The 22,274-nt window shown below is 49.0% G+C and overlaps 1 protein-coding gene across 2 annotated transcripts in view; it reads left to right on the top strand.

Moving 5' to 3' along the window:
- Positions 1-9,881: 9,881 nt before the first annotated feature.
- Positions 9,882-22,274, top strand: part of Slc22a3 (solute carrier family 22 member 3) — a 71,990-nt gene continuing 59,597 nt past the window's right edge. For both annotated transcript variants that reach the window (XR_006148895.1, XM_042689738.1), the window contains exon 1: positions 9,882-10,349. Coding sequence is in view for 1 of the 2 variants with exons in the window: in XM_042689738.1 (XP_042545672.1) it covers positions 9,915-10,349 (435 nt within the window). In the remaining variant the exon portion in view is untranslated. The remainder of the gene's footprint in view (positions 10,350-22,274) is intronic.

Genomic DNA, 22,274 nt, shown 5'->3' with positions numbered 1-22,274 from the left:
CCGAGCCCTACTCTACCTGTGGTGCCCTGTGACGTCAGGCAGCCCTGACCGCCCTGCTCTTCATGACCAGTGGAGCTCTGGGGGGTGGAGGTTCCCCAGAGACCCTTTGCAGGGAAGAGAGAGATTTGGGCAGAAGCCTGGCAAGGCTCCCCAGGGAGAAGTAGACAGAGGAGGGCAGCCGTCACCACGCCCAGGCTGTGAACACAGGGCCCCCAGAAGCCAGAGGAAGAAGAAAGTGCATCACAAGAAGGCTTAGTGATCTGAAGGGCGCTAGGGCGTTCAGAGGGATGTGGCCCTATCTATTGGATTTAGTCTGCAGATCTGATGATCCCTCAGGATGGAGGGTGGAGGAGGAAAGACGGCTTTGGCTGAGAAGGGTGGACGGTGTCAGGAGAAGAAAAGCAGCTGTAAGAGGTGCTTGCTTGCTTCCCTCCTTTCCCTCCTTTCCCCCGCCCCCCTCTCTCTCTTATTTATTTATTTTGGCTTGGGCTCTGTCCCTACGCCCTCCAGCTCAAGGTGAGCACTCTACTGCTTGAGCCACAGCGCCACTTCCAGTTTTCTAGTGGTTTTTATTGGAGATATGAGTCTCACAGACTTTCCTGCCTGGGCTGGCCTTGAACCATGATCCTCAGATCTCAGCTTCCTGAGTAGCTAGGATTACAGGCATGAGCCACCGGTGCCTGGCGCTCTCTCTCTCTCCCTCCCTCTCTCTCCCTCCCTCTCTCTCTGTCTTCCTCTCTTCCTTTGCTTCTTTCCTGTTCTCTCTTTTTCTTTCTTTTCTGTTCTCTCTTTTCTTCCTTCTCTTAATGTTCCTTTTTAGAAGCAGCCATCAGAGTCTACTTAAACTCTAATGAGAAAGAGAAAATTTAAATATAGGCAAATAAATTCCCCACAGCTTTCTGCTATAACCAGTTTAACATCAACCAGTGGCTTCGACTATATCCCTGGGCAACCTGAAGTTCAACTGTCCGGAACCGATGTTCACATCCCTCCTCCTGGTCCATAAGCAGTCACCTCCATCGCCCCTCCCCCTGGTGTTCCCTGTGGGACCCCGAGGTCCTCTTTAATTATTGTGCACTTCATCCCAGGCCATTTCCTCCCAGCCTCCATCATCTTCATCTCCCTGCCTCGCCCAGTGGACAACTTCATTCTCTCTCCCTAGGACCTCTGTCACAGACTCCTGAGTGGCCACTTTGCTTCTGGTCTCATTCCTTTGACCTTTCATCAAGGTCACAGTCTCAGCTCTACAAGTAATTCTCACGCAGAACCCCAGCTATAGAAAATGTCTCACCACCTTCCAAATGCAGCATGTGGCTTTCTCGTCTCCCCATTTTCCATTCATCTTCCTCAGGCTGAAATGCCTCTTATCTGCACACTTCAGACCCAACTCGGGCTGAATGTTTCCTGGCTTACAGATGGAGGTATGATCACTCTTCTTTTTCTCCTCGGCACCTGTGGCCTTATTCCTCATGTTAATTCCATTGCAGGCAGTAAGCTTGTTGAGGGCAGGAACAGGATTTTACTTTCTCTTTGCATCTCCTGTACTTGGCCAACAGCAGGAACTCAGTGAATGAATACAAGAATATAATTAAGACAGGAATAAAGACGGTTTCGTGACACAGCCTTCATGTACATTTTAGGTTCAGTTCTTGGACTGGGCATGAAGATCTCAAACCAAATTGTCTCTCTCTGGATCACAATCCTCTCGTATCACCTCAGGACATTGTTATTTGGTGCTGGTTCTAGGCCTGAACTCAGGGCCTGCACTCCCTTTCTGAGCTTTTGTGCTCCAGGTGCATGCTCTGCCACTTGAGCCACATCTCCACTTTGGGCTTTTCATGATTAAGTGGAGAGAAGAATCTCACAGCTTTTTTTCTACGTGGGCTGCCTTTGAACTGTGATCCTCAGATCTCAGCCTCCTGAGTAGCTAGGATTGCAGGCGTGAGCCACCGACACCCGGCAAACCTCAGCGCATTGAGAAAGTTCATAAGACCATCTGCCAAGTTGTGCATGTTTCCTAATGCTTGCTTCCGGGAAGCAATAGGCTTTGAAGATGCTCTGTGCCATTGCAGGTAGGGGAGGCCTCCCGGAGAGGCGCCTGAGTCTCTTCAAGAGCCACAGACTGTCAGGCAGAATGCAGCTCAGCTGAGCCATCTGTGAGCCTCCACAGACACACACAGACACCCCATCAAGCTGCTCCTTTTCAGTCATCCACGGGCTGCGTATGGTGATCTGAGGGGAGGGGAAAAAGGAAAGAGAAGAGAAGCGAAGAGAAGGGAATGACCTGAAAATGTTTATGGTAAAAAAAAAAAAAAAAGAGGTTAAATTAGATGCTCAAGCTTTCCCACATGTTTAAAATCAGAGCTTTTTTCCTTCAAGTCATCCTGTGAAGTTTTAATCTCTCTTAAAGCTAGTGGATGCTGTCTTATGATAGTTTTGCAATTTATCTAGTTAACATATCCCACTTGATTCCTATGGAGTCTTTAGAAAGCAAAATGGTTTATGACACATTTTATGATAACTGGTTTCCAAATAAACAGTGGGTTTGGAGTTCAAAATAATTTATAAATAAACAGATCTATGTCTATAAAATATAAAATTTTCTCCGTGAAATTTATATTTTTGTATAAGATTCTTAGTTTCATCACAACTTTCTGAGAATTAGCTAAAGTAAGATGCATAAAAGCTATGATTTTTATTTCCTTCATTAAAATGTAAGTGGCTAAAGTGATATTTTGTCTCCCCATGAAGCTATATTCTGGTGAAAGGAGATGTTCGACTATATTTCCAGCTTTAAACTTGAATGTTTCATGTTTTAAAATTTGAGATTTCAGAGAAGGACGCTCAGGGTAGATCTCTGCAGTCATCCTAGACAAAAACATCTCTTGTTTAAAAGTTAACTTTAGGGCTGGGAAGGTGGCTCAGTGGTAGAGTGCTTGCCTTGTATGCATGAGGCCCTGGGTTCGATTGCTAAGTACCACATAAGCAGAAAAAGCCGGAAGTGGCACTGTAGCTCAAGTGGTAGAGCGCTAGCCTTGAACTGAAGAGCTGAGGGACAGCGCCCAGACCCAGAGTTCAAGGCCCACGATCAACCAAAAAAAAAAAAGTTAACTTTAAAGACACTTGGTCATACAGAAAGTCTAGCTGATTTCTACAGGTCAGTTTGGGTATATGGGATATTGTTGGCTTTGCTTGTTTGACCCGGGGCTTGAACTTATGCAGAACCTCTTGCCCTTGTTCGGCTGGCGTTGTACTGCTTGACTGACTATAGCATGCATCCAGCCTGGAGTTTTGCTGGCTCATTTGGGAATGATGTCTCACAGACCTTTCTTCCCAGGCTGGCTTTGTACTGTGATCTCCCAGGCCTCAGCCTCCCGAGTAACTAGGATTACAGATATGAGCCACAGGCACCTGGGAGATGGTGTTCTTTTAGTATCCCAGCACCGTGGATGACAGTGTGAGACAGAACAGGGCCCCTTCCCACACAGGGAGAGCATCGCCATGCACCTTGGCCATCGGAGCTGCTTTCCCTAAAATATTGCCACCCACCTCAAAATGTATCCCGGAGCTGGTGTGTACAGTTTTTCCAGATCTGCTTTCTTAGCTTCAGACTACAGACACGCTTTCAGCCACTTGAAAACTCCTTTCTAGGCTGTGATGCCTGTTTTACAGCTGGCTGAGGTTTGCACGAAGGCTTCTGCCATCACATCTGGAGAGAGCTGTTTGATGTTCCCTAGTAGACATTTCACAGGCATGAACTGTCCCAGTGGAAAAGAGCTCTTTGGTCGGGTTGTGTATCACTGCGTCTGCGGTACAAAAGGCACTTTATCCAACCCGTGCCTGCCAGCCACCCATCTGAGGACCTTCTGACTGTGCCCACCTTCCAGGGCAAAAAGACTGAAATCAGCTGCTGTCCAGCCAAGTTTCCCTGGCGACCTGTGGTGCTGGCATCCCCAGCCCGCGAAGGCTGCTCAGAGGCACGTCAGAAAACGTCAGCTGGGCAATAATTAGCAACTGCGTCAGGCGTCTAGGCCCATTTTGATAAGATCACAGCCTTCTTGCCCTCAGATGAACAGGAAAGAATGGCTTCTAAAGCCAGGGGAGACCTCACCTATCTTCCCACGTGTGTATGAGAATGCTAGACCAGCGGTTACAAGAAAAGAGGGAGATTGAGAAAACAGGACGAGCCTAAACTGATGACAAAATGAGCCATGGAGTGACTCCAGTGACGGGCGATTGTTTATTGTTTGTTTGTGTCTAGTGGCCGGTCCAGCCCTACCCTGGATAACTTGCATATTTGGGAAATGTGTAATGCAGTCCCTCATCAATAAGAAGATGAAGAAGGAAGTAATAACTGCGTGGCCCTTGATTCTGCTATTTATCCTCATTTTACTCAAGAGAAAGGTGAAGCTCAAAGACGGTAAGTGATGTGTCAGAGACACACAGAGCAAACAAACAGCAGAGGTGGAGTTCCACTTTGTTGTCTAGAGGCTGGCTGCTAGCAAGCTAGTTGTGTTGGTGTCACGGGTGTGGGGAGATATAAATAGATACAAGTGGCAGAGGTGTGGTGTGGGCAGAGATGAGAAGAGACTCTCAGGAAAGAAAGATCGTAAACATAATGTCAGTGGGCACTGGCCTGGCCTGGGTGGGGATGAAGGCTAACTGATTAAGAAAACGTGTCTTGGGAGGGTTAGATGTTGGGGGAGGGGTACTCGCTTTGAATGAATGTAAGTAGGGGGACCAGTGTTATCGTGTGACAGTTGTGACTTGTCTGGAGATGACCTACCAGTCAGCCAAATAGGTGACCACCATAGATTAGGCTTGAGGCCCAGAGACAATTCGATACAGATACCTAAGGCCTTACTAGATCCCATGAGATCTGTGACAAAGAGCTTGAACTCTCACAGGATCTATGTAGACTTAGAGATAAGCTGGAGGTAGAGACCTCTGGGGGGTAGAGATCTCAGATATATGCAGACTTAGAGATTCTCTGGAGGTAGGGACTTCTGGAAGCCTGTGGGCTGAACCAGACCCTCCCAACTCCCAACCAGTGGACAGAGGCCCCTCCCGAGCAAGAGCCAGCCCCACCTGCTCCTCCCAATCTACACACACATTCACACAAGGCCATCCTGGAGCTCAACCCCACCACGGCATCTGGTGCCCAACCAGAGGCGCCATGGTCTCTTCTTACATTCTGCATCAGGCACGATCTCCTCCTTCGGCCCTGATTCAGAACTTGACCCAGAAGTAAGAAGCAATTCCACAGTACACAGGAGACACCCACCTTCCATTGTCTGAGAGAATCTTGGGAAGGTACAAGGAAAACTGTCCAAATAACAGTCAGTCCCCAGAGATTCCCAGAATTGCTGGTATTGGGGAACTCTGCACCACTGGGTCTTCCCACAGAAACGAGGCTGGCTGACAGCCACTGAGGTTTACAGAGAAACACTCATGGACCGAACTTGTGAGCATGGCTGGCGATGCCCAGGAGAAGCCTGAGGTTATTAAATGAGCAGATATGAGGTGTGATGTTAGGATGTGGACAGACAAACCCTGCACACCATTTGTGGCTGTCTTCATGACATAAAGACGGCAAGTCTTTTGCAGTAACACTAACACCAATGACTCCAATAGTAAAACAGTAGAAGACAAAAGAAATGCGTGTTTTTTTTTCCAGTCATAGTTTTTTCCTTTGGTGGTTAGTACTGGGGTTTGAACTCAAGGCCTTTCACATGCTAGGCAGGTGCTCTACCACTTGAGCCATACTTTCAGCCCCAATCAGAGCCTCATAGAAGATTTAGCTTGAAGACATATGATGGATCACCATAGTGTCCCTTTGCCCATTGAAACACAAATGCTGGGTTTGGAGACGTGGCTCCAGTGTTAGAGTGCCTGCCTGGCAAGGAAAAGGTTATGAGTTCAAACCCCAGTAGTCCTGTGTGATAAACCTAGGCTCACACACGTGGTAGCATGCCCATAGGCCACCTCCAGTATACAAAGAGCAAGAGGGACCTGTTCTCCAAACCTCAGAAACATAGGAGCCTTGCCTGGAGGGAATCTTGAGCTCAGGCTAGGCCAGAGCTACTCCTTAACCCCTTGAAGTCCAGAGTGGATCAGGAGCCACTGGGATGGAGTGAGGCTGGGAACAGAGGCTACAGTTGGAGTCCTCTGGGACTGTCTTGCCCTTCAAAGGAGCAATTCAATGACATGATGGTTTTTGTCTCAACTTTTTCAGCACTGGTTGTCTTAGCAATATATCGTTGTCTTAAAAAAATAACTTTTTTTTATTTTGAAATAATTTAAGACTCCAAGAAGTTGTAAAAATAGAACAGAGAGTTTCCACCAGTCCTGTACCAGCTTCTCCTGTGATCACATCTTACATAAGCAGCTCCTGGTCCAGCCCAAGCAGTCAGTGCTGGCACAGCACCATTAGGTAGACAAGTTGTCTTCATGTTGTTCTAAATGAGTGTCAGGCTCTGAAATCATTAGATCATTTTGTTTTTTGCATGGTTTCACATGAAGTTATTCCCCCCCCCCCACAAAAAATTTACACTGACAATGTCAGTCTGAGTGGAGACTGATTGCATTTTATACTCATACAAATTACTTTTGAAGATTATATTTGTCAAAAGAATAATTTGGAAGTGAAAGAGTTTAAAAATCTGTGTGAGTGAGCGTATTTATCTGAGTGTGAGCCTTTGTTTGCATCCAACTGCTGTCATAACTAAGACATTGAATCTTTTTATTCTGTTCTACTTGACTATAAAGTCAGGGAAATAGATGACATGGCTTCTAAAATTTCTTGCAGCTAAAATAATAATCCTATGCTCCCTCATAAAACATAAAATTGCTTTATTTTAAAACAAAAAATTGAAAAGCTAGAACTTCAGCAAAAAAGTCTGTGCTCAGGTAAAAGTCATGGGAAGAGAGGAGACGCGGAACATGGTGCCGAGGAGGCTGGCAGGTGGCCCATCCAAGGCCCCTGTGAGGCTTGGGGGGGACGCCCACCTTTCCAGGTAGCACCTCGCCAGTGTGGCTCGGGGAACACAGAGCAACACGTATGTCAAACACATGGCACAGGATCCCTGATCCTCCTAGGAATGTGGAGAGAGATCCTGGCCTGGCTGTTAGTGCTGTACTTGCTTCTGGAATGTTCCCCCAAAGCTTGGGATACTGCTGTTGTAGACACAGGAGTGCAGGCGTGTCTGTGATACGATTTGATTTCCATTGGATAGATTCCCTTGGTGACATTACTGGTCACTTGCGGGGAGTTCTATTTTCATCCTTTGTGGAGCCTCCATTCTTTAACCAACATGTGTTCACGTTAGCGCCGGGCACTAGAACTTTCTGGAATGATGGGATATTCTCCATCTGCAAGGTCCCCAAGAGGGGAGAGAGGAGGTGAGACTTGTTCTGCAGGTGGAAAGACACTTTGGAGAAATTCTGTAGTGACAGTGAGTCCCCAGTGTGGCTGTGATGACAGTGAACCCCCAGTGTAGCTGTGAACCCCCAATGTGGCTGTGAACCCCCAGTGTGTCTGTGAGCCCACAGTGTGTCCGTGAGCAGACAGCAGTGGACCAGCATGGAGGCTCAGGTCAGGATCCAGCTCACACCAGTCAGAGGCAGAACTGGAAATCCTGGAGAAAGGAGCCTCCGGCCGAGTCGCATTGAAATAACTAACTGCTGGGCCATATGGGAGAAACAAGTAAAATTAGATCCCACCACTCTCTGCACAGAATTAACTCCAGAGATATTAAAATTCAATTTGAAAAATACAATTTAACAAGAATGCATAGAAGAAAGTATTTAAAACTATGGGAGAGCTTGATTTTTTATAGCAAAACAGCAGGAGCTATGGAAGAGAGAGATATATTTTACTACATTAGGATTTAAATTAGTTACTTATGCAACATTAGAAAGTTAAGCCACAGACTGAGTAAACAGCACATACATACCTGACATAGTAGAAGAATATACAAATTCACAGGTAACTTCCCCAAATTCACCCCCCCCCCCACCAAGTAATAAACAGAACACAAACAGAGACTATTCTCACATGATAAACCTGAATGACTCTTAAGTGTGCCAAACATGTGCCATCTGCCCATTCAGGGATGTGGAAATCAGAGCACTGCAGTTGCTGTTGATACAATAACATCAGCTGAAGGAGTCTAACAAGCCAGATACCAGAGGCTCATATCTGCAATCCCAGCTACGTGGGAGGCAGAGATCCGGAGGATTATAATGTGAGGCCACTCTTGGCAGAAAAGTCCATAAGACTTCATCTCAGCTGGCATGGTGGCACACCTGTCATCCTAGCGATCATGGAAGAGAAAAATAGGCTCACGTTCCAAGGAGGAAGCCAGACTGTCTTAAAAGCTACCAATACACTCTGGGCATCTGGGCACCAGGGCACCAGTGGCTCACACCTAGATACTTATGAGGCTGAGATCTGAGCATCACAGTTCCAAGCCTGCCTGGGCAGGAAATGTCTGGAAGACTCTTAATTCCAATGAGCCTTCAGAAAACCTGGAAGTGGAGCTATCGTTCAAGTACAAGAGCACAGGCCCTGACTTCCAGCTCCAGTCCTGGTGGGGTGCACGTGCACACGCGCGCGCGCACACACACGGAATCAGTACACAAAAGGGCTGAAGAAGGGTCTCAGCAGACCACCTGCCTAACAAACTGCAGTTCAAACTCCAGTACTGCCACCAAAAAAAAACCCAACAAAAACCCAAAACAAAAAGACCAAGCGTGGTCACTTTCCACCTAATTAGTGGGTTGGGTCCGCAGGGCCGGGGTAGGTAGACACATCTTTGGCTTCCTTTCCCAGGCGGGAATACAGGCCGGTGAGCTGCGTTGTCCGAGGTCAGGGGCGGCAGGCTGGCTCTGGAAATACTAGTCGGCTCTTTGAGTCAAGTGAGCGAGGGGCGCGGGGCGGGGTGGGGTGGAGAGCTTTGGAGGGGAGTGGGGAGATGAGCCGGGCAGGGAGCGCTGCGCCCTGCGAGGGGAGGCCGCGGGCAGGGGTGCGCACCTGCCCAGCTGACCTGGGACGGTCACCGCGGGCCCCGCGCACGTAAGCGGAGGCACACAGACACCCTGGGGCTGGAGGTGGGGGTCCCAGCGCTGCCAGAGCCGTAAGGAAGCTAAACCTCGGCGTGAGAATGAAAGCCCTGGCTGGAAGTGGTCGTTTCCCCTGCCACACTGAGCCTGGGGACTGTGAACGGTCTCTCCCCACTGTAGGTTGCCCGCCGTCCTTTTGGAAGCAGTGGCCCATGTCCCAGATGGCGCCAGAACCGACCCTCGCGTAGACCCAGCCCAAGGCCACGTCTCGGTCCAGCCCGGGACAGGTGCCGAGCGCTCACCTCGGAACCCAGCGGCCTGTAAGCGCGCTCACGCGGGAGGAAGGGCTGGGGGCCTCCGGGATCCCAGAGACCCAGCGTCCCCAGGAGCCCGGGGCGTGGCTGGGCCAGGCCGGTGCTCCCGCGCCCTGGAGCCGGACCCAGGGCGGCTGGCAGAGCCCGGGGGCTTGGCCTGAGCCGAATGGAGCCGCGCGCCAGGCTGAAGGCTGTGCCCGGCCCTCGCGTCCCCCCCACCCTCCGCCTCCCCGCCGGGTCTCTGCTGCTCGGCGGCGCGCGGCCAGGCTGTGCCAGCCAGACCCCCGCGGCGTGCCCACCCCGATCCCTTGCGCGCGCGCCGTGGGGCCCCCCGGGAGAGCCCGGGACGGCGGGGTGGGGGTGGGGGAGCCGCGGGCTCGGCACCGCGCCGGGGCGAGCGAGGCGGGGGCGGGCACCGCGCCAGGGCGAGCGGGGCGGGTACACACCGGCCGCCCGCGGAGCCCGCGGGTCACTCGGAGGCGCGGCGGCGGCGGGCGGGTGGCGGGGCCGGTGGCGGGGCCGGCGGCGGGGCGCACGATGCCCTCCTTCGATCAGACTCTGCAGAGGGCCGGCGAGTTCGGGCGCTTCCAGCGGCGCGTGTTCCTGCTGCTGTGCCTCACGGGCGTCACCTTCGCCTTCCTCTTCGTCGGGGTGGTCTTCCTGGGCAGCCAGCCCGACCGCTACTGGTGCCGCGGGCCGAGCGCCGCCGCGCTGGCCGAGCGCTGCGCCTGGAGCCCGGACGAGGAGTGGAACCGCACGGCGCCCGCGCGCCCCGGGCCCGCCGCGCCCGCCGCCCGCCGCGGCCGCTGCCAGCGCTACCTGCTGGAGGCCGCGGGCGCCGACGCCGCCGACGCCGCGGGCGCGCTCAGCTGCTCCGACCCCCTGGCCGCCTTCCCCAACCGCTCCGCGCCCCTCGTGCCCTGCAGCGGCGGCTGGCACTACGAGCAGACCCACGCCACCATCGTCAGCGAGGTAAAGGGAGGGCACGGGGGAGGGGGGGTCCGGGGCCGTGGATCCCTGCCCCAGCCCCATCCGAGATGCTTTGGTGGCCGGCGAGGCGGGCCGGTCCCCCTCGCGCCTCCCCACCCCCTCCGTGCCCCCGGCGGCGCGCGCTGTCTCTGCTGCGGGCATCCGCGGGCCTGGGCCGACTGGAGGTTTCCAGGAGGCACCCGAGAGAAGGGATGTTTGGAGGCAGAAGGGGTTCCCCGCCCCCCCCCCCCTCCAGTGTCCACACGAATATCTGAACTACAAGAGGACAGAGGTCGTCGAGGCTCTCCCGGGGAACTGGTTTGGGCGAAACTGTTGTGGGGCAAAGAGCAACATGTTACCGGAGAGTCGTGGGGAAAGCCGGGTTACCGACGGGACGCGGGCTCCCGGGTGCTGCTCTCGGTAACTCCCTGGCGCAGCCGCGGGGCTCCGGGTGGAAGGATGGACCGAGCGGGGATGGGAGCGGGGATGGGTGCGCACCTGCCGGCCCGCCAGTGTCCCGCCGCGGGCCGTGCCCCTGCATCCGCCCGCTCGCCGCAGGCTGCCCCGAGCCTGGCTCGCAGCGCGAGCCCGGCGCACGCTCAACTTTGTCCTTGATCAAAGCTCCACGTGAGTTTTACGGGACGACGACATAGACCTGGGCGAACAGAGAAGGAAAACGTTTGTCATTATCTTAGGGGTTTTTAAAAATGAGAAACATGGGTCTTGAACTCAGAGCTGTCTGGGCAGGCAGCCCTGGCCCTGGCTCTTTTCAGGAGGGTTCTCCCACGTTTGTCCAGGGCGCAGTCTTCCTACTTCTGTCACCTCCCCAGGCTGGATGGGATCCCAGACATGAGCCACTAGCACTGGGCTCCACCGAAAGCACTCATTTGGGCGGCAGGCGAGCCCCCTCTGCCGCTGTTGTGGGAGCCTTTGGTCCGGCTGGGAGGCAGCTCGTGGAGGCTTTGCTGTTCTAGAAGGTCAGGCTACACTGCGTGTAGCCCTAGCGATAAACGTTCTAGAAATACAACCCCATGACTGCCCGGATGGGCTTTGGTGTGTGCCTAGGCGCCCTTCCTTCCTGCCTTGTCCTGGGCCCGCTTTCTAACCTCGGTGGTCTGGTTAGGGATGGCACCATGGAAACGGATGGGAGGGAACCTTGGTAAGAGGGGGCTGTCCCCACACGGGCATCCCACGGCAGCGCCTGCACAGGGCCTGCTTCTACTGTCCTCTGCCGGGCTGCTCACTCTCCACCCCGGTGGGTGTGGGCTCCGGAGCTTTAAAGACTTTTAAAGATGAAGAACAAAGGCTGGGGGTGTGGCCCAGCCAGAGGAACACCTGCCAGCGCTGCAGGCACTGGACTCCAGTGCCATCCCAGAGCCTCGAGGAAAAGAAAAAGACAAAAAGGAGGAAGAACAAAGCAAACCTTTAAAAGCAACGTGTAATCCTAGCGACTTGGGAGGATGAGAGCTCAGGATCGCGCTCAGGTCTCTGGGCTTAGTTTTCTCATTTGTCATTAGTAATCACAAATGCCTGCCTAGAACTGTGACCAGGCACCTTCCAGATGCATCTTTAAAGCCCTGTTCTGAGCTATACTGAAGAGATTTCTTTTCTGAATCCCGAAGGGTTTTGTGCTTCTTTTGGCTTGTCTTTCATGGTTTTTCTCTTAAGAAGGACCCCACACTTACTCCCACCTTTCAGGGAAAGCTAGTCACGCAGAATCCCTCAGAATCTCACAGCTCTGTGGCTACTGTTTTGCTGTCTTTGGTTTTGGATACAAACAGATTCTTCTCTATTGTTGTTGTTCTTAGAAATTCTATCAGTGGGGTGAGCCAAACTGCAGTTCTGTCTTTAGCGAATGCCATATGTTTTCATAGACCTGAAGTCTGAGGCATCAGTCTTGCAAAGGGGGTGCATTGGGAAAGATTAGAAAGGGGGCAGGCTTCTCAGGTTCCAGAATGCCTCCAGATGGCTATTACACTTAATCCTAGCTCTATCCTGCATTGTACCACAGTCCTGGCTTTCTAAGAGTGCCGGATGCTAGAGATATTAGAGGATCTACCAGGGTCCCCTACCCTTTATGTAGCTAAATTGGATTAGGTCTTGATGGTAAAACAGCGCCTTCTCCTTCATAAAGAACTAAAGTCCTCACATGTTCCAGGAAACACAATTCTGACACCACTCACACTTTCTAACCTGTAGGAAACCTTGCTGGGCCTCAGTAGCCATGTTCTGATCATAGGCCATTAGCCAACGGTGCCATTTTGTTTGGTTTGGTGGTTCTAGGAACCACAATCAACCAGGAGGTTGTGTCTTCATTTGGTGTGAATGATTCTCTCTCTTCTTTATGTGAATGATTCAAAATGCTCACGTGGCTCCCATAATCCCTCTTCACAATTCACAGCTGGAAATCATTCAAAGCAGGAGTCCATGTCAAGTACAGGGTTGATTCAAGCAAGCTTCCCCCACCCCACACCCTGTGTTTCCCACTCAAGTGAAGGCAGGCGATTTCTCATCCACACGGAACCTCCTCAGCATTGACTTTTCTAACACTCAAGTCGTGGCTGTATCCATCAAACACTGGGCAGAATAAACCTTGATGTAGTGCAGATACACAGGCCAGAACCCTTGCCTACCCAATGTCCCAGTTCACTGTCTGGAGAGTAAGTCTTTAAGATTGATGTTAGGATTTTCTAATGTTTTCTGGTATTTTAGATAGGGGATTTCAAGTCTATTATTAGCTTCACAGTCCTTTACACACAGGCTACATCACAGTTGCTTTTACCTTGTAGATCAGTTTTCTTCCGGAATAAAAGGAAGGTTGCTTTGAATGACACAGATGTTCTGTTGAAGAGAGTTCTGGCTGTTTTGTCTCAGGATTCAGTCCTGTCCCTCATGCATCTCTGCCTAGCTTCCTACACAGCCATTCCAAGATACAGGCCAACCTGATGATCTGTCCACATTAATGCCAACCTCACCCTGTCCTCCTGAAGATTTCTAAAGTCTGAAATTGCAACATTGAAGTTGCTAGGGAAGGGAGCTAGCCAGGCCCAAACTCTACTCTAGGTAGAGTCTCATTTACTATGAACACTTTAAAAAGGATATAATTTTGTATTGCTTTTATGTCTAGTATTGTTTATACCTTCCTTTTTGCTGAATCAATCTCCCCTTTAGAATATCTGTTCTATGACTGCTTCATTGTTCGTTTCCCTAGTTCATTCAATTCTTCTCTTTATTATTTGGCCTAGTTGTGTGGGCTTACTAGCAGTATGCTGTCTCCAGTTTAGGTTGTAAACTTAATTCTGTTTTTTATAACTTTATTTTTAGTGCAAATATTTTAAAGCTATGAATTTGCTTCTATGAACTGCTTTGGCTGCATCTCAACAACATTTTTAAATGTGGATTTTCATTATTGTTCACTTATATTATTTTACATTATTGCTATTATTTCTTCTTTGGCCCATGCTTTATTTTATAGGATTGTCATTAAATTTCAAATGTAGGCTGGTTGTTTTATCTTTGGTTGTTGGGTTATTATCTAAGTGTGGCGTGACTGGAGAATGTGATTCCTAGGATACTATTTGGCTTTAATTGAAATTTGCTTTATGGACTTATAATATGTCAAGTTTTATAGATAATCCATCCAAGGCTTGAAGAGACTGTGTGGGCATTAGCTTTTGGGTGTCCAACTGCTCCAGCTTGCTTTCAGTTAATATCTGAAGTAGCTTTTGTAATCCTTGACTTTCAAACATCCTGTGTCCTAATAGTTTAGTGACTCTTATAGAATATATATAACTCAATTTTGCCTGTATCAAACATGTTTAGTTTCCTTATATTGGTCATCTTTCTATCACTGTGATGAAATGGCTGAAATAATTATAAGTGGAAAAGTTTATCTTGATCCACAGTTCCAGAGGTTTCAGTTCCTGGTGATCTGGTTGAATTATTGAATCACAATGGGTCACGTGGCCAAGAGGCTGCTCACCTCATGGTAGCTGGAGCAGGGAGGGAAAGGGAGGATCCAGGGTACAGCCCCATGACCTAAACCTCCTTTCACCAGTCCTCCTATGCTGAAGGCTCCATCACCTCCAATAGTGCCACAGGCTGCTAACTAAGCCCTTAGCACATAGGTATTTGGGAGGCCTTTAAGGTTTCAGATATAACATTCTCTTTATCTTTCTTTTTCTTCCTTTCTTTTTCTTTCTGTTTCTCCCCCTCCCTCCTTCCCTCCTTCCTTCCCTCCTTCCCTCTTTCCCCCTTGCTTCCTTCCTTCCTTCCTTCCTTCCTTTCCTCCTCTCCTCTCCCCTCCTCTCCTCTCCTTTTCCTTCCTTTCCTTTCTTTCCTCTTTTCTCCCTTTTTCCCTTTCTCTATTTCTCTTTCTTTCTCCATTTTCTTCGTGCCAGTACTAGAACTTGAACTCAGAGACTTATACTTTTTTTTTTGCTCAAGGCTGGCATTCTACTACTTGAGCCTCACTTCTACTTGCAGTTTTTTCCTGGCTAATTAGAGGTAAGAGTTTCATAGATTTGTCTGTCTGGACTGGCTTTGAACCAAGATCCTTAGAGCTCAGCCTTCTGAGTAGCTAGGATTCAGGTATGAGCCCCAGCACCCGGCTCATAACATTTATTTTAAAAAGTATTTCCCTTGGTTTCTTAATTTATAAATGGATTTGTCACACCATAATTTTTCTTCATTTTGTCATTTGAATGAATTTATTCCTTTATCCTTCCTTACAAAATGTTTCAAGATGCATCTTATTCATAACTTGACATGTTGAACTCAAACCCCTTTGTACAACTATTTAAAGATGAAATTTAACAACTGATTTTTATATTCTATTTGTTTCTTTCTTTGTTTGGAATTCAGATCCTTTGTTTCAATTCTCTTAGTGGTTACTCATAAATTCCATCAAGCCTTCTTACCAACCTAACTTAATGCCAGGAGGTCTCCACCTTAACAGTTTAAGAGCCCTAAACACCGTAATTCAGCCACTGCCATCTTGCAAGTGTTAGAAGACAGTATTCTGGGCCTGGCCTTCACTATTGATTTATGTTTTCATATGTTTGGGCTACATTTAGTCTTTTCCCATTGTTCAGTAGGCTACCTCTTTTTTTCCCTCTTCCTTTGAAGCAAACATTAAAAAGGTTCTTTAGTGTATATTGGTAGATGATAAATATGTCAGATTTTGCTTGTATGGAAATACCTTGATTTCATTATTGCTGTCATGAAGCATGTGAGCCCATCTTTAGGACATCCTGACATGAGCTTTAGGTTTATATTGAGAAATTGGGGCAAGGGCATAAGGCATGTTATTAAGCAGTCTTGGTCAAAGTGTAGTCATGATGAGCATTATCTCAGTTTTAGTTCTTCAAAGAAGCCTGAGGAATCCCCACTGCTTGAAGGGAGGGATGACCCATGAGATGAGGTGAGATGAGATGATTACTCCTGCTTGTGAGTGATCTCGTCCTGGGTGATCTGTCTGTGGGGTGATCTTACCCTGGGTTATCTGTCTGTGGGGTGATCTCATCCTGGGTGATCTGTCTGTGTGGTGATCTCATCCTGGGTGATCTCATCCTGGGTGATCTGTCTGTGGGGTGATCTCATCCTGGGTGATCTGTCTGTGGGGTGATCTCATGCTGGAGTAGTCTGTCTGTGGAGTGATCTGTCCATGATATGCTATATTTAACTGGGCTTCGGGTTTAAGACAATGACTGAAGACTCAGCAGCTTTTTCCCAGATCTTGAACAGGAAGTTTGAAGAAAGTAATTAAAATGCTCTTCCTGTCCTGTGCCTTCAGCCTCCTTAAAGGAGGTTAGGTATTCACCAGGTTTTAGAAAGACACTTAAACAATGAACATGCAGAAAGAAGCATGTGTGTGGCTGAGGTAAAGGAGGCAGATGCAAACCAAAGACACGGATCTGAGGCTCTCATCCTGCTTGTCCTTCCAGCCTGGTGCGGAGTGAATGCCGTGCAGGAGGCTCAGTCTTTAAGCGCCTGTTGCACTTTGGAGAGCTGTGATCTCTCAGCAGTGTTGCTTTCATTTTGCTTTTGAAGTCTGTTTTCAATCCGACCTTGCATCGCAGGTGATCATCCTTCTCTTAGATTGTATCTAGATAGATATTTTTAAATAACCTGTCCAGCTTGGAATATATTGCCTCTAAAAAGTATCTGGCTCATGACTATAATGTCAGCTACTTAGGAGGTAGAGACAGACAGGATCATGATACAAAGCCAACTTGGGCAAAAACTAAAAAGAAAAAAGAAAAAAAAAGAAAAGGGAAAAAAGGAAGAAGATAGCAAGACCCCATCTTAACAAATAAGACAGGCATTGTATCTCACACATACTCTCCAGCTATGTGGCAACATAAGTAGGAGGGCTCTGGGAGTAGACATAGGCAAAAAGTGAGGGTTATCTGAAAGGCAATCTACAACAAAACCACTAAAGGTGTTGTTGAAGTGGGAGAGCATTTGCCTAGCATGCATAGCGCTAAATTCTATCCTTGTTACTGCAATACCCACCCCACCCCCCGACACACACCACTGACGTATGTGGTGCACTCAGTGAATGTTTGTTGAGTAATGCATGTTTCCTCTGTGGTTTCGATTCTTTACTAAGTTCTGGAAGATTCTTAGCCATCATCTCTTCACTGTTGCCTCTTCCATCATCAGGTCTTTCCTTCTGAGGTTCTAATGAAAAGCAAGTTGGACCTTCTTTGTCTTTCTTTTGTGGTTATCTTAATATTTTCCATTTCTGTGTCTATAAGTATGGTCTAGATACTTTATGTAGATCTCCTTCAAGTAACTAACTTTTTGTTCAACAATAATTTAATCTGGTGCTTATTAACTAGTTTTGGCAGTGTTGGAGTTTGAACTCAGGGCTTCATGCTTCCTGGGCAGATGTTCTATTGCTGACCTGTGCCTCTAGTCCTTTTTTTCTGAACTGGTTAGTTCTGAGATGGTGGAGGGATCTCATGGACTGCCTGGGTATGTGCATGGACCTTGATCCTCCTATTTTCTCACTTCCCATCCTGACTAGTATGACAGGTACACATTACCATCCCAAGTGTCTCCCACTGAAAAAGAGTCTTGCTGACTTTTCTGTATGGGTTGGTATGGAAACCATTGTTCTATTAATCTCAGCTTCCCATGTCATACCTGATCCTACACTGGTAGTTTCTTGTTTCTTGTTCACTTCTGTGTTTCTGCTTTTTAATTGTTAAGTATTTTATACATGCTTACCCTTTATACTGTATCTAGTATCTATCTACCTGATGTCTTGGGGTCCCAAGTCTGTTGTAGATTGCTGTGTGTTTGTGTGTTTTGAACATGAGCCCGTTGGTTGGTTTGGCTGAAAAACCTGACTCTCTTCAGGGAGAATTCACACTTACTTCTGTGGGAGCTGGAGAAAAGCAGTGGCCTGGAATCCTGTTTCCCTTCTAGACTGTCTGGCTGGATCTAGAATAACTGATGTGGTTGTTTTTATTAGGAATTAAGGTTTTTTAGGAAATGAGATATTCCCAAAACACCAGCCATTTAACAGAAGTTAAATATTTTGTTTTCCAATGTAAGTCCTTCAAGCTATTCTTTTCTTCTGGTGATGAATTAAAGCGTTATGGCCAAGGAGGCTCATGTGGTGCCATTTGTGGACCCAAGAACAATGAGGAATATGTACTAGGGGGCTTTATTATCAGACGAGGTGAGAATATCATCTCCTTCTCTCTGGCAGTGAGATTTTTGGATTCTCAAGCACAGTTCAGTGGAAATGATTCCATATTTGGAGGATGTTGGCACAGCAGGCCCTGGGCTAGGCTGGGGGTACAAAGGCGGACGAGATGCTTTGTCTTAACAAGTTCAAAGCTGGGCTGAGCAGACTGCCCTGACACAACAACGTGCTATAGGTGTGTCCTGGTGCATGCAGTGGAGAGCTGCCACCCTCTGCTGGGGCTCAGGTCTGAGCCAGGACAAAGTACCTTGACCTGGCCCTTAGCCTCAGAGGTCAAGGAGGTATCCAAGATGAAAACACAAGGAAAGAGATGTTCAGTTCTCATGTACTCTCGTCTTCATCTTCCTTTTCTCTATGGCTATCTGTTGAGAGCCCTGAGCATTGGTTGGTGTACATTCCTGGATCCCACCCATAGAGTCTGGAATCCAAAATGAGGGCTGGGTTTAGAACCCCTCCTTCTTTACAAAACATCTGGGGGCCCATGCAGGTGGTCCGTGGACCTCACAGGGAGAAGGGCTGGGTGTTTCTTCATGAAGATAGTGATGGGAAGTAATGGTGACATCAGCGTAAGTTCTGCCAAATCCCCCAAACAGATGGAGGTGGGGGAGGGAACATCCCTTTATCTCCAGGGCAAAGTCAGAAATTGATGAAATGCTATGTTTCCTGAAAGTCTTGAGCTTCCCAGAGCTGTGAAACAGGCAGTAAATCCTAAAACAGACTGGGGTGGAGAGAGCATGCAGCTCAAATACACTCCCCAGGAATCTTGGCAAATCCTAGAGCAGTTTAGAGAAAGTCAAGATGCATCACCACATGGGTTGTCCAACAGATGTCGCATCTAGGTCTATGCTTTTTGTTTTATGAGCTAAAGATTCACAGCATGAGCATCTTCATGTGGAAAGGACATGTGGTCCTTTGGGTCAGATTGGTCTGAGCCTAAATCCCAGCCCCTCCCAACCCCAACTGCACCACAGCAGCTGCTGTGCCCCAATCTTCTCCTCACTTGCTTTAGTAAGATTCCCATTTGTGCATGCTATGCACCTGCCAAGGTGGCTGACCATTAGACAGAGCTCCAAGCAATTGCTTCCTGTGTCCAGGTAGGAGCCAGGGAATAGAGCAGAGCGGGAACAGGCTCAGGGGTGGATTTCACCCTGGACTGGCTGAGCATAATAAATCACTAATAAATTTGTCTTTAAAAAAATCCATTGACCAGCTGGGTGCCAGTGGCTCATGCATGTAACCCTAGCTACTCAGGATGCTGAGATCTGAGGATCATGGTTCAAAGCCAGCCCAAGTAGAAAAGTCCCCATAAGACTCATCTCCAATTAACTACTCAAAAACCTGAAGTGGAGCTGTGGCTCAAGTGGTAGAGTGCTGGCCTTGAGCACCAAGAGGCTCAGGGACAACACTCAGGCCCTGAGTTCAAGCCCTACAACCAATAACAACAATAAAAAAAATCCATGGGCTGGGAAATTGGCTCAGTGGTAGAGCATTTGCCTCATATATATGAGGCCCTAGGTTCGATTCTTCAGCACCACATATACAGAAAAAACCAGAAGTGGTACTGTGGCTCAAGTGGTAGAGCACTAGCCTTGAGCTGAAGACCTGAAGGACAGCAGCACCCAGGCCTAGATTTCAAGCCCCACAACTGACCAAAAAAAAAATCCATTGATCACAAATTTGCCCTTGAAGTTGGGAATCCAGTGCCTTTCCTCTTGGATACAGACTGGGTCATACTTTCAGGCTTCCGTGGACTTCTCTGCCTATCTCCCTGCTGGTATACTGGTGGTGTGTGGGTGGCCCCTACATGGAGAGCCCAGGGCAGACATCAGTCCCCCAAGGCCCCACAGGCCCTAGTAAATAGTTGTGATGGGGACTGAGTGGCAAATGTAACCCCTTTTACAGCCACAACTAAGGCAACCATGAAACAGACATCACAGACTGACAGAGCCCTTCTCTCCTAAGGGGCCACTGCTTTACAACCCACAAGGCCAAGCCCTGTGCCTCCCACCCCTAGATTCATGAGGTGTAGAAGTAATCAGACCTTGAAATACACGTGCTGGTGTCTCCCTCCACCCCAGGGAACCAAGCACGCTGGTCCTGGAGAACTGAGTAGACAGGTCCCCACCAGACACACTCTGTCTGCACGAGTCTCTGACATCTGTGAGAACTTCACTTGGCAGATGCAACCTGGCACATGCCAGAAATAAAAGGGGCTGAACTGCTGGCTTGGAGACATGATTTATTATTTATTACTTCTTTTTCTTTTTCTTTTTTGCTGGTCCTAAGGCTTGAACTCAGGGCATGGATGCTGTCTCTGAGCTTCTTTTTGCTCAAGGCTAGCACTCTACCACTTGAGCCACAGCTCCACTTCCAGCTTTTGGCAATTAATTGGAGATCGGAGTCTCATGGATTTTCCTTCCCAGGCTGGCTTTGAGCTGTGATCCTCAGATCTCAGCCTCCTGAGTTGCTGGGATGACAGGTGTGAGCCACAACACCTGGCCAGGAGGGCCTTGATTTTTACGTGCTGATGTTCCCTGTGCACAAGGGCTGTCCTGGTTGTCCTCAGTGGCCTGTGTCATTAGCCGAGTGGTGTCGGGGGCCTAGGACCCACAGCGCTCCGGCCTCCAAGACTATGGAGAAAGAGAGAGCCAAAGTGGCCTAACCTTTGTGACCAAATGAAACTCTTCCAACATTCTTCTGTGGATGTTTTTCTTTCTTTCTTAACTCATAACCAAGAAAGGAGTTTCCATGCTGTGAGGGAAAGGCGAGTCCCTTAGCATCCTTGGTGAGGCATGTTCCGAAGGAGAGAAGTGTAGTGAATGAGTCAGGTGATGGCTTGCGCCCTTCAATCTGGGCCAGAGCTCAGACACGCAGCTTCTAAGGGAGCACTGCCTCTTGCTTCCCATCTCTGTTAGCAATAAAATAACACCACTTCGTGAAAATAAAGACAGATAGCAGGGGGTGGAGTTGAAGGGCTTATAAGCAGTTAAGCCAATGTGATTTTTAAAGTTCTTAATTTTTTTTTTGGGGGGGGGTCCGGTTGTGGGGCCTGAACTCTGGGCCTGGGCGCTGTCCCTCAGCTCTTCAGCTCAAGGCTAGCGCTCTACCACTTGAGCCACAGCACCACTTCTGGCTTTTTTCTTTTTGCTTATGTGGTGCTGAGGAATCGAACCCAGGGCCTCAGGCATGCAAGGCAAGCGCTCTACCACTGAGCCACCTTCCCAGCCCATGTTCTTGTGTCATGCTTTGGATGCTGGTGGCATCCACCTGATGTAACCCAGGCCTCAAGGTGCAAGGAGTACTCAGTGCTTTGGCTCTAAAAATAGATCTGAGGAGGGACACACGGCCGTCCAGGAAGAGCTACAGTGATCGTGGTTGAATTGTTTCCAAACCCCAGGTGCCAGGCTTTGCCGCAGTGGGAAGATGCCCGCATGGGGCCAGGGTGCCCACCTCTCTGCTCCCCGAGTAAAGCAGCCCCTGACCCGCACCCCGCTTCCCTCCTCTCTGTCCCTGTACAGCTGAGTCAGAGTTCAGGTTCCTACTCTACTGAATTCCTGCAGCCTGAACTCAGGGGTTTCCTATCTGAGTGTGTGGGTAGATGTCAGGGTGAAGCCAGAAGGAGGTGCTGATTCTTCCTTGTTTCAGCCCTTCTTCCTGATCGCTGAGTAGGCCATGGTTGATGTTCACCAGGATGAAGGTCTCGACACTCTGGATGGGGTGTGCACACTGCCTCCCAAATATCTGTTCAAGATCCTTGTGGAGAGTCAAGGAGGGGAATTTGCCATGAGCCACACGCAGGACGGAAACTACTGGATGAGGGTTGTTGGGTGGTACAGCCCAGACTTCAGAATCACAAGCTGCCTCCTCTGCTCTGGAAGCCAGTCCCCTGAGATGCGTGGCTCTCATGTCAGATTGCTCGCAGGCAGAGGAAATAAGGGGGTGATGGGTGGCCGTGGTTTTCCGTGATAACCGTGCTGGATGGGACACGGCAGCATGGAAACGTGAACTCAAGCTTCCTGAGTCCCTCCTCTGTTATCTGAGTATTCATGTGTGTACACTAAACAGCATTCGGACATGACCCAGAAGCACCTGCAAGTCACTCTGATACATTTGGGTGTGGGGTCCGTGACATTTCTTTTGAGGATTCTTTTGCTGGCAGATGTTGTGTTTATTTGCAGTGAAATCTAAAAATAAGTGTGGGAAGCTGT

The sequence above is a fragment of the Dipodomys spectabilis genome, unplaced genomic scaffold, assembly GCF_019054845.1.
Source record: "Dipodomys spectabilis isolate Male_0828 unplaced genomic scaffold, ASM1905484v1 ptg000126l, whole genome shotgun sequence".
Taxonomy (NCBI): domain Eukaryota; kingdom Metazoa; phylum Chordata; class Mammalia; order Rodentia; family Heteromyidae; genus Dipodomys; species Dipodomys spectabilis.
Note: the sequence above shows the minus strand (reverse complement) of the source record. Positions and strands in the feature narration are given on the sequence as shown.